At 36.2% G+C, this 13140-nt stretch overlaps 1 protein-coding gene across 1 annotated transcript; it reads left to right on the top strand.

The window, feature by feature from the left end:
• Positions 1 to 608: 608 nt before the first annotated feature.
• LOC137748600 (phosphatidate cytidylyltransferase 4, chloroplastic-like) lies at positions 609 to 6597 on the top strand. Its single transcript, XM_068488769.1, has 7 exons — positions 609 to 1029; positions 1611 to 1912; positions 2584 to 2774; positions 2886 to 3010; positions 3994 to 4127; positions 4223 to 4338; positions 5842 to 6597. The coding sequence occupies exons 1-7, from the start codon at positions 646 to 648 to the stop codon at positions 5931 to 5933; spliced, it is 1344 nt and encodes a 447-aa protein (XP_068344870.1). The 5' UTR covers positions 609 to 645; the 3' UTR covers positions 5934 to 6597.
• Positions 6598 to 13140: the final 6543 nt, after the last annotated feature.

The raw sequence follows: 13140 nt of genomic DNA, 5'->3' as shown, positions 1-13140 counted from the left end.
ATACAAAAGAAAATAGTGAAAAGAAACTTGTATGATTTCTTTCTGCTGTTGTTTGCGCTTTTTTATGTTTCACAAAAAGGACTGAAAATCTATGTTTTTCAATCTATATTTGGAGTCTCCGCATGGCTTCTTTAAGCAAATATCAATATCACCGCCTTACTTCCATCTTTTATAGACAAAAGGCACTGTAATAAAATAGTAAATACTATTCACCATATGCAAATTAACTATTTTGCCCACATGGGTATCACTTACAACAGTTTCATGATTTTGCTTCATTTCTTCTCTTTTCCTAAATAATAGTTTATTTTTTATTTTTTATTTTTTATACAAAGATTAGTGAAAAAATGGCTAGCAATCTTGAATTATTAAAGAAAAAAAGGGAAGAAATTAATCAATTTGAAAATAAGTCCAAAAGTGAAGAAACAAATAAAACCATGTCATTCACACGACCGTTCCTTTCTATAAAAGAATGATTTTTTTCTCTTATAATATTTTTTTCCTTTTTTTTCTTTATATTTGAAACACATTAATATTTTATATTGATTTTTTTATACAAACGATGAGAAGAAAGTAAAATAGGGGAGAAAGGAAAGGAATGACAAGGGAATAGAAGAGAGGGAATCTTATTCCCTTTCTAAATCGATGGCGCGGCACTCTCTGCAGCACCCACAAAATCGCAATCAACATGGTCTTGTTAAATCTCAGCATCCAATCCCTAATAAAAGTGCCTACGCTCCAATAAATTCACAACCCCTCATGGCAACGACGTCGTTTTGCCAACGCCACCGGTGCAGTCCACCCCCACTCCCCCTCCCCTCTCTTTGCTTCTGTCCCTGCCGTCCCTCACCCTCAAGAACCCTAGTTTTTAATCATCCGTCGGCGAAATTGGGTAATTGGGATCTCTTGTTCGATGGGAATAGACGTCAGCTGGGGCTAGGCCGGAATAGAGTTTTTGCGCGCCGCCGTGTAATTACGGCTGTGGCTCGGGCGGAGCCGGAGCATCTTGGCGATGACAATGCCGATCAGGTACTGGAGAAAAAGAAACAAAAAGGACGAAGTTTGATTCTTTTTTTGTTGTGCATTTTTGGTTTTGCTGTGATTGTGAGTGGCATTTTGGTGAATTAGATTAAAGATTAAGGTGGAGGTGAATTGATTGTGAGTTGTGGTTTTGGCGCGTAAAAGGAACTTTCTTTAGTGGCTTAGAGTGGTTGGTAGTTAAAGAAAAGATTGGAATTAGGAAATTTTCGCAGAGTGCATATTTGCTTGACACCGCATTGATTGCCATCGGATGAGTGTGATTTAATCTATTCACTACACAAATCTCGAATTTTAAACTCGGTGCATTGATTGCCATTGGATGAGTGTGCTAAGAACTTCAAAGGTTCGTTGAATGGGTAGTGTTGTGAATGTGTTGTCGTATGGATGAAAATATTCTCGAACTCTGAACAGCTTTTTTTTTTTTTTTTTTTTTGGGGGGGGGGGGGGGGGGGTGTGGTGTGTGGGGAGGTTGGTTTCTGCTTGATTGAGTTCTAACTAACACATTTCTGTTTTCTTTTGAGAAGTTGCATGTTCTCTTGAAGCAATGTACTGAAATGGGTATGTTTTAGGAAGTCCACAAAGGCAGTAAATTGTCATCAAACGAGGATGTGGTCTCAGAGCATCAACAGAAAGCAAGTCAGTTGAAGAAAAGAATTGTCTTTGGATCTGGCATTGGGTTATCTGTTGCCGTTGTTGTGTTGGCTGGAGGATGGGTATTCACAGCCGCTGTGGCAGCAGCTGTTTTTATTGGTGCACGTGAGTACTTTGAATTGGTTAGGAGTCGTGGAATTACTGAAGGAATGACACCTCCACCTCGATATGTATCACGAGTTTGCTCTGTAATTTGTGCTCTCATGCCCCTAGTAACCTTGTAAGATCCGTAATGTCCCTCAAGTACGGAATTTCTTTTATAATACTTTATCACTTTCCTCTTGTGTTGATTTATGCATTATTATTACCTTTTGTACATACGCATTGGAAGCTGGAAATAAAATTGTAGCTAGTATCTAATTCCTTTTTTCTTGAGAAATTTTAATAGAAACCATGTTCCTGCAAAAGAAACTATTTTTTACTGGGCCGGGGGGTACTGGTTTTAAGAAAATGTGGCAAAAGAGTAAAACTTTAATATGTAAAGTAGGTTTTTACCAATTTACAGGTCTCCGCACGTTCCATTTATCATTGCAGGGATTTGTTTGATGTGTATTACATTGAAATCCTATGGTTGTCACTTCAATTAGTTTGAATATGGCTGTGGAGGTCGGCTTTTCCATTTACGCTTTCATTCATTGGGAATTTTAATTCTTTCATTCTAGTAATGGGTATAGGAATTGTCAGAATGGTAGTGTTGTCCGAAACTTGCATAAGTGTTTATTTGTTGCTTCAATAGACTCTAAAATAATGCTTTTTCATTCATCTTTGTTTTTAAATATTTTAACTTTGAATCAAAGCATTTGTCTTAATAATTAATATGTAGGCATGAATTTCAGCTTGGGATAGGTGATCCCGGTTCAATTATGATTAGATCTTCTGATGTGTGGGCAGGTATCGCGGTCAGATTGATGTTTCAGTGACCTCTGCTTCCTTTTTTGTTGCTATAGCATTGCTTTTACAGAGAGGAAATCCTCGCTTTGCACAACTTAGCAGCACTATGTTTGGGCTATTTTATTGTGGTTATCTTCCTTGTTTTTGGGTTAAGCTTCGATGTGGTCTAGCAGCACCAGCCTTGCACACTAGTAAGCAGTTGGGCTTACATTTTTGTAATGAAAATTTGTGGGATGGATGGGAACCGGAGTTTACTTGCTCTACGTGAAGCTTTGGTTTCTAATTAGTTTGTTCTTTGGTAGGAATTGGAGCAGCATGGCCCATACTTCTTGGTGGACAAGCGCATTGGACTGTTGGTCTTGTGGCAACCTTGATTTCTTTCAGTAGCATTATTGCAGCCGACACTTATGCCTTTGTGGGTGGCAAGGTATCTATGCATCACATCTATCTTTTCTCTTCTTAATTTTTTAATTTAAAAAGTACATCTTCCTTTGATATCAAGTTCTTTATAGAACTGTTGTTATTGCATGTGGCAATTTTCTTTTAAAGGTTGTCCCCCAGTTATTTAAGGAACACATTTTTAGGTTCCACCTTGAAACAAAAATTAACAATTGGAACTCTCCATTTTTAAGGTTTACCTACCATCTTTGCAAAAAATCAACGAAATCAGAAGGCATAGAACCATCTGATTTATTGTTGATCATTTTAGTGTTTACCAAAAGCACCATGTTTATCTATTTATTTTGTCCCAATTAGATCATTGAACTACAATGTAGAATGGGCCTCAGAAAGTGTCCCTCAAAAGAGCTTATTTGAGGGATCCCTCAATAGAAGGGGACTCAAGGTATTATTGCTTCCAATCTTATGCAAATAAAGTTTAGAGTGGCTCCGAGATGTTGTCAACAAGCAGTTATAAAATCCCTGTGGAATAAACAATCCAATTTTGATGATGAGTATACCTCTAAAGAAATTGAACCATGAATTTGGAAACTATCATGATTTGATTTTTGGGAACACAAGTGATGGCTAACAATTCTTGGGTACATGTGTGAAAGGTTGTATGTGTTCTGCATTTTAACCTTTTTCCAACTGATTGCTTTCCATCTCTGTGAAGGTGTATAGGTTTTTTCCAAAAAAATTTCTAATCCGACAAAGCAAGTTTAGTTTGTTAATGTCTCACTCTGCCTGAAACTTATTTGAAAGAATTTTTCCGTTTTTAGTATCCAGCTATCTCAGTTTTGGAGTAACAGTAATTTTGGCAATTGATATGAGAAGTTGGATAAGTCATCTAAAATTTCAAGATGCAAAAAGTTTATTTTCCAATGACATACTTTGAAGGACTTCCTTATTTCAGGTTATTTGTTGGTCCCATGCCTGTAATAAATTCTTGATATAGCTGTGTACATGCAGGCATTTGGTAGGACGCCCCTGACTAGTGTTAGTCCAAAGAAGACGTGGGAAGGAGCTATTGTAGGCCTGGGTGGTTGTATAGCCACTTCTGTTGTGTTATCAAGGATTTTTTGCTGGCCAAAATCTTTGCTAAGGTATTCACTCTTATACAGTGAAATCTTTAGCTCTGTACAGCTTGAAAGTATGTTCAATGTTCATTTATTTATTTATTTATTTTTATTGTTTTCAGTGCTATAGCTTTTGGGCTTCTCAATTTTTTTGCGTCTGTCTTTGGTGATCTTACCGAATCAATGATCAAACGTGATGCGGGTGTTAAGGACTCCGGATCACTAATACCGGGACATGGTAATGCCTTTCAGCCAATGATTACTCTTGTGCTAAAGTCTTTTAACTTTTGAAAGTTTTTGAGAAAATGCATTATCTGTTAGTTGACGAAAATTGTTTCAAGAATGTTTCATTCTATTCTATGTTTATTTAAAAGCTACTTATTGGTATATATATGTTATAATTCCAACTCCCTTATGGAGCTTGTTCTTTGATGTATACGACAATAGACTAAACATAGCAAATAGAAAATAACTAGAAACACACAAGATTTATACTGGTTTGGCAGAACCTACGTCCAGTTGTTATTTCTCTGGGCAGAGAAATCATGGCTTCTCTGAATTAGTAATAGAGCAAACAGTACTTTTGTAAACCCTAGAACCAATCCCTCTAACTTTCTCGGCTGTCTCTCTGTTCTTTCGTGTTTTTGCCTCTTGCCCTCACCCTATTTATAAGTATAGGGAGCAGCTTACACACCTATTTACTAATTAGGATTCCTTTTCTATTTGGGATAGGAAGTACACTTACATTCCTACCCCATTTCTGCTTCAAAAATTCCTAATCCAATTTTACAAGAAAAGCTATTCTTTCCTAATTCTTGTAGGACAAAAGTATGTGCACGTTTAGCTTTCCTAATACAACCCTAAACAAAATACGAATCTAACGAATGACGAGCCAAATCCAAACAATATACACTCACACTAGTGTTCTTCTGAGAGCTGAGAACAATTTGAGGATTTGCAGCTCATTTTAGGTCATATATGGACTGATGAGATGCAAATTAGTTCATAGTGGGTGAAATGTATTTCAAAAATTTGAATATGATCTAAAGACCAATACAGAAGTCCTCAAGTAGGGTCCTTAAAGGAGGGGTCCTGTTTTGCAGCTGTTACGTGTTAGATCATGTCCAAATGACTTGAGACTTATTAAGATGATCTTCCTTCACTCAGTATCTCAGTCCTCCATTTTTATCTGACAGCCGAGGTGAAACTGTCCTCATTTAAGAGTCTTACATAAGACCTTAGCTCCCAAAAAACTCCCCTGCTGGATGCCTCGTCTTCTCCAACTTGTCAACCCCTAATGTTATTACTTTTTAATCCATATAATAATATTTTCATTTATCTATCTTTACCTGGTTGGGGATATATGATTTAATACCCGTCATCTTGTACAGTTATAATTGTAGCTTAGAATATGGAGCATGGACAATTGACCATGAATTCTAGAAAAAGCTTGTAACTCAAAATCTATTATCTTTGTTGATTGCATTACATATTCTTCATACCAGCTTACTGCTGTGTTGATTAAAGCGGTGTTTGTACGTGATCTTTCTATGGCCTCCTGCAGTCTCTCTTTACCTAGTATTCCACTACTGCTTTGTCTTCCGTGTAGTGTAGTTTTACATGAGATATAGGTCTGTCATGCAGGTTATGCTTTTATATTTTCCTTCTTCTCTCGAGTAATATCACTCCCTTGAAGATTGCGATCGCATGCCGCTCATATGGTATTGGTCATTTAATGCAGGTGGAATACTAGATAGAATGGACAGTTGCATGTTCACAGGTGCACTTGCATACTCCTTTGTCAAAACCTTCTTGCCAATGTATGGGGTTTGATAGAAATATTGTCATCGCTGATCGAGATGTATAAAGAAACTATACAAAGCAAAACTAAGGTTGAAGAGTTCTGATTAGCATCTATGTCCTAATCTGCTAGCTTGTTGGAGTGATGATTGAGGATTCCTTTCCTTTATTTATACCAGAGACGGAGCTTGAGATTTTCTAAGTCTTAATTTTATTCTGATCTAGATGCGCTAAAATGATGTTTCTCGTCACTTGTAAGAGACTTGAGGTAACATTTTCCTGACGTCACCGGGTACTCATAATCCTCGTCATACTGCATGCTCTGAGGAGTTACACTGTTTCTTGAGTTACACAGCATTGCCTGTACTTCAATCTAGGTACCTAGTGTCAGTGATAACATGAATCCTTATTGATTTTTTTGTATATTTATGTCGAACAAGGCCCATTGTGATGACAGATAAAACAGGGGGGATTATTCTCGTGGTTTTATTTTTTTCGTGTGTATTGTTGTAGTGAAAGATAAGATAAGTTGCATCATCTTTAGCAATCAATTTGTATATAATTTACCTGTCACTTATATTACAGTCGAGTGGTATTCCTCTTCACTTGTAAGTGAGAGGTTGTAGGTTCGATTTTCGCCAAATACGAATTTGAACCACATTTTAAAATTAAATTGAAGCTGATGTTTGCTTGCTTTCGGACGCGCTTATGCTTAATTACCAGTTCTACGAATCCTAATCCTTGTAACCAAAGGCTTGCAATGTATATATAAAGGGTGTAACGCAATGAAATCAATCAATCCATTCAATTCAATATTTCTTTTGGTACCAATTTTATTTATGTTCATGACCTAATTTCTAGCTGGACTGGACTTATAATATATGCTTGCTTGCCAAGATAAATACTATTTTGCATACCAATTAACCATGAAAAAATTTCACTGGTTTTAACAATGGTACTTAAACATCTTACTTTGTATCTGGTAGCATTTGCGTTTACCTGTACACCACTATAAGCTGTTCGGTTAACATTGATTGTGAAATCAAACTAGGGAAAACTAATGAAAATGGCTTGAAAACTGAGTTTTAAAGATAATAACAAAATAAAGGGTAAAGTGAATAGTACAATGATTGATTTTTTAGTGTAAAAATGTAGTTTTTCGTTAGAGTGAATAGTAGCGGAAGCTTTTCATTAAAGTTTCCATCAAACTATCGCAATTTATACTTTTTAAAACCGATTGCAGATCCCTTATCATTCAAATTTCGTGGTCATGACAATGTTTATACTAAGGGGATGAGATTTGGTTAAGCTATACAATGAGTCAATCATAATAATTTGTTTTGAATACACGTTTGGCGAAAATTAAAACCGAGACCTCTCACTTACTAAAAATGTTATTAGACTGTAGTATTGTTGTAATATGGGGCGGCTTAACTAGTTGTTAATCTATAAAATATTTAACCATGTCTAAGTTGAGAGTAATATAGCTTAGATCATCAAATTTGTCAACCTTTGTTCTTACATAAAAGAAAACAAAAGGCTTACTTAGATCATCAAATAGTTGAAGAAAGTTGACATCAATTATGCATCAGCTATTAGGCCAAGTTGGCAACCACCATTTCAAGATATGAATGTCTCGACAGATATTTATAGGGCTCATATGTTGTGTCTTTTATTGCTGTATAACAACACTCAATTTTTATTTGTTTTCTTAGGTTAAAATTTTATTAAGGACGACAAATGGCTGAAATGTTTACTTTGTCAACAATAAATATAGTTATGATTTACAAACACGTGCACACACACCTCATGAGGTTAATTTTCCACCCATTAGAAACATTTTGTAAATTATTAAACACAAAACTGTATCACAAAATTTGCATATGTGATTTTATATATGAACAGAAGAATTTTATGAGGTGTTTTTTTTTTCGAAAAAAAAACAAACCAATCAAATCTAAGAGCACTTATAGCGTTGGCTGGAGCTCGGGAGACAGGCCAGCAAACAGGATCCGAGAGCCTAGCCTATTGACTCCAGCGTGTGGGAGCCCGAGGGATAGGGCATGCCCGAGCACCAGGCCTATCACGAATTGCCAGCTCGCGAGCCTGAAGGCTATTTGACGCAAAGCTAACTTCAGCCAGACGTCAACCCCTTTTTTTTTTTTTTTCTGTCAAGCACGTGCACTGCACTCGCATGTGGAGGCGTGTTACCCGACATGTTTTCAACGATTGGGGCCCACGACGCAGTTTCAAATTGTTACCGTTGGGAAGTCACGTGGCTTCCCATGATCCATTAGATCTCAACGACAAGAAAATGTGGATCGTTAGATTTGCAACGGTAAAAAAATAAAAAAATTTTATTTAATATCAACCGTTGATCTATTCTCCTTTATAAATAAATAAAAAAAAAGCTTTAAAATTTAGAAATGTTACCGTTGTGCCACGTGGCACAATCTGAAGTGTTGGAATTCAATTTTTTTTTTTTTAAATCCAACTGCAGAGATGAATTAGTTGAATAAAAAAAAATTAAAAATTGTAAAAAATGAATAAAAATCTGAAAAAAAAATTTGAAATTTTTTTAAAAAAATTGTTTTTACTTTTCTATAAATACATTCTCATTATCATCTACCTTATACTACAATTTCGTATTTTCTCAACTACTTTCAACCACATTCCTATCTTTCTCTCAAAGTTTCAATCCAATTTTTTTCAACAAAATGACTACTGATGCAGGTATGAATTGGACGCTTCTTGAAGATGTTGAGTTGTGTACTAGCTGGGTTGAAGTTACTCATAGGTTGCTTACGGGTAATGAGATGCAGTTGCGAGAAATGTGGAGTCTTATTCATACCAATTATCTTGAGAAAATGGGTGGGAAAGGAACCAAAGAATCGATGTCCAGTCGTTGGAAATTACTTAGCCAATCGTTTAGTACGTGGAGACGCCTTGGCACAAGCTAGTACTAATCTTCGAAGTGGGGAAAATTACGCGGATCATGTAACAATATATTATTTATTTGTTTGTACTATACCCAAATTTACATTATAATTATTTGTTTGTATTATTTATTTGTTACCTACTTTCATTATAATTATTTCTTATCCTGCATTGTGTAGCAACTTCAAGCACAAGCTTGGTATGGTGCCAAAACCAAAACAAAAAATAAATCATTCAACCGGTGGGAATGTTGGAATATTGTCAAAGATTGTCCTAAATTCAAAGTTGTGCTTGTCGGTCTAGAAGTTTTCATGAACAACACCCCTCTACAACTCTACACCCGATCATGCCTCTGCGGTGTAGATAGATTCGATTGCTTCGCAAAACCTCATCAGGGACTCAAGAATGGTTGATTTCCCCATCCTTATTATCTCATCCACTTGGTCTGCAGATGCTCCATATGCAAGCAGCAGTAATTTTTTTGCTGAGGAAGGAGACCCATAGCACCAAAAGCATCATTCTTTTGCACAAAGTAAGAATCATTTTTGCAAACAGCAATCATGATTTTGTTGAACAAATGTCATTCCATTCTAAAACGACGTCTAAAGTATGTATCAGGGAATGCACTATTACAAAGAAAATAATCGTCCAAGAGTTTATTACCTCGTCGTTGCCTGCTTCTATCAAGGTTTTCGAAACGGCTGGGCCTGCAGATCTGCCATAGCTTGGATGACTCGATGGGAATGTGAGGCTCTGCCCATTCGTGCTTCGTCATCTCTCCTCTACGCTCCTCATCCTTTTCCCTTTCATTTTGGGCCACCTGGAGATTCAACATTTCTTCTGATTGGTTAAACAATTCTTCCTCTTGCTGATCAATTTCCCACATTATCCTTGAAGAAGAAGACATTGTAAAAATGAAGCAGAAACTATGAATAATGATATTTTGGTGAAGAAGGAATAAAAAACTATGAATAATAATAGAGATCTTGAGAAAATTGGTGTGAGATTTGTGAGGATGGATGGTGGATTATATGGAGGATTCAGAAAGGATCAGGTTGTAAACCACGTGGCATGCCATCATTCGTTAAAAATCTGATGGAAATCTATCCTTAAAGATTGTAAACAGATTATGACACGTAGTGGAACGTGATTAGTTAATAATCTTATCAGAAATCCATCACCAATAATTGTATTTTCGGATAATGACATGTGGCGCAACGACTACGATTAAAAATCTTATCGAAATCCATCTCCAATAATTGTCTTTTCGGATTTTATAACACGCGGCTCAACGAGAACGATTAAAAAATTTATCCGAAATTACAAATGAAATTATTTTGTGTTATTTTATAACTTTTCGGATAATGACACGTGGCGCAACGACAGCGATTAAAAAACTTATCCGAAATTACAAATAAAATTATTTTGTGTTTTTTTATAAATAAAAAAATAATAATATTTTATTGCCTATTACAAGGGTTATTGAAGTGCAACGGTGTAGATGCAAAAGACGGTTACTGTTCACTAAGGGCGGTTACTGTTCATTGGATGGATAGCATAATGTATTGCCTGGGGGGTTCCCACGCTGAAACTGCTCTAAGTTAATAGCCCAAACAAATGGTACCAAAAAAAAAAATTAAAAAAATAAATAAAATATGAAAGAGACATGAGAAGCGATCAACGTCGGGTTGACCTAGCTAGTTGGATGAGATTTCCATACAAGAAGAAAGATGGAGCGTTGTAGTCAACTCATCCATGCAGAGCTTTGTGGAGCCAGAACACCACCAAATATTAGAGAGAGAGAGAGAGAGAGAGAGAGAGAGAGAGAGAGACTAATGCATGAGTGTTTGTGTTTTGTTATTGATATGGCCTACCATATAGTGGCTTTTGACAATCATATGAGTGCTTACTTTTTGAGGCTCGGGCACGAAAGAAAATGTGTGGGATGCAACGAATGCGTTGTATCCAAGCTGACTAATAAAAAAAAATAAGAAAAAAAAGATAAAAGATAGAAAATAAAAGAGAGTAGATTAAAAACAATGAAGCGAAGAGGGAGAGTTGGAGGAGATATGCATGGTGGGCAAGCATCTATAAAAGTTAAGATAGTGACAGAAGCTAATAAGATTGTCTGATTTGCAGAACCCTAGCTTTTCTTAAGCAGACATACGCACCCCTTCCATACATATATCTCAAACCCCACTCCATCTTCCACCTCATACCAACTTTTGCTTTTCTTTTCATTGCTTTTCTTAGCCATTTGCTTTGGATGCTCACATGGTTTTGTCACTGGCTTCTTGTCTTCTCTTTTATTGTTCTTTTATAAATTTAAAAGAAAAATCTTTACAATTCTTTTTCCTTTATTATGCCTATTTTACTTGGGGTATAGCAAATAGTATTTAGAATTCATGGCTCAGCTCATTTCTTTGCAACTAAGGAAGTAGCAATATTTGATGAGATTCGTTTGAGAGCCGTGAATGACATAATTGGTGAAGAAAGCTTAGGGATATGCATGCAGAAATAACTAGAAGAGAAAAATGACTTCAACTGTCGTACTATTCATGATTTAGAAAAACATGTAAGTTTTGGAATATGATTCTTGAAAGCAATCGATCTAGAAAAACATGTAAGTTTTGGAATATGATTTTGAAAAACATGTAAGTTATATTTTCTAGTTTGGAGAAAAGAGATGAATGGTGGAAAAAAAGATGATGTGAACTAACTGTTATTAACACTCCAATAAAATCATTATGCACTCTTTTAATTACAATAAAATTTTTACAATGTCAGTGGTGGCTCTCAAAATCAAAATGTGAAAACCCTTTTCATTTGTTTTCAATTCCAAGTTTATGTTTCATACATTTTTCCATTTCTCCCTCCATTTTTTTATTCCTACTTGTTAATATATTTTCTTTATCTCCAGAAAAAAAAAAAAAAAAAAAAAAAAAAAGTGAAAACTAAAATCTAAAACTTAAATTGGTACTATCAAACGAGCTCTTGGCTAATTCACCAATTTCAATCCCATTTGAAGAGGAAATGTATGTGTGAGATATATAATTCTTGCTCGTACACATTCAACATACTATAGGGGGGTCTCACTGGTTTTCTACATGCATTTTGTAATAACCTTTACAAGATTTGATGGTGGCTTTGTATTGATTGAAAATACTCATGCATGGGCTGTTCAATTAAGCTTTATGTTGTGTCCTACGCAACTTATTGAAACTTTGAAGAGGACAAAGGCTACCAAATGACTTTGAGAGAAGGGTGGGTTGCGGGGTTCCCCGGGGGGGGGGGGGGGGGGGGGGGTGGTGGTGGTGTGTGGTGGGGGGTGAGGGGCGGAGGGTGGGGGTTGCTTTAACAAATCTTTGTTCTTTCAAAAATAACTGAAAAAATCCCTCAAGGCTTCTCCAAGACAAAAGTGTTTACCTCAATTCCTTGATAAAAAGTTGTTTATCATCATTATACTTTCCAAAGGAAGGTTGATTTTCTCTCTTTTACAACAAGAAAAAATGTGCGTTGCTTTATGGGCCTCCATGTCTAGCAAGATGCTTTAGATGGGTCCCTCTCTGTCTTTCTATCTTTGCCTCCCTTGCCTCTCATGGAATCTGCTTTCAGCTGTTGAAGTGACATGGGCAAGAATGGAGAGCATGCAGGACCGGCAGGTCCATCCAAGAGGGGATTGCATTTTATTTTAATGAAAAAATAAAATACATTTTTAAAGGAACTGTTTTCCACTATTACATGCTTGTGTTCGTTCCATCTCTTCATCCAAATTGGGCAACATAGAGACCTAAAGATCAGGACCATACTTGCTAGTTGTATAGATTTTGACATCTTCGTGGAGGGCATGCTTGTTTTGCATTAGAACTCACCACGCAAAATGCCCCTTAAATCTCACAAAACTTAAAAAAATATGAACAAACAAATTCTGGATTGGTAAATATCGGTCATGGTTTTATTTGGGTTGAAAACTACTTTGCCTTTTGATAAAGCCCATTTCGTGGATAAGAAATTCCCATTGTTCCTCAATTGTTCACCGTTCTTGAAAATGGCTTTGTTCCCCCAACTTGCCCCTCAAATTTTCTGGACAATCCAATATTTGATGAGTATAGCATTTGGTGGGTTCTGCTGGCTCGAGTTGAAGATATAATTAAACAGAGGTGTGCATGAGAAGAAAATGAGTGAAGCTGATGACATCAATTGGAGAAATGGCGAGAGAAAAATCAAATACTTGCTTGGATCACACAAAATACTTCAAATCTCCAACACCATTCGTTTAGAACTTTCCCATAATAAGAAATTG

The sequence above is a fragment of the Pyrus communis genome, chromosome 10 (assembly GCF_963583255.1).
Source record: "Pyrus communis chromosome 10, drPyrComm1.1, whole genome shotgun sequence".
Lineage (NCBI taxonomy): Eukaryota > Viridiplantae > Streptophyta > Magnoliopsida > Rosales > Rosaceae > Pyrus > Pyrus communis.
The sequence above is the reverse complement of the archived record's forward strand: the minus strand, read 5'-3'. Positions and strand labels throughout refer to the sequence as shown.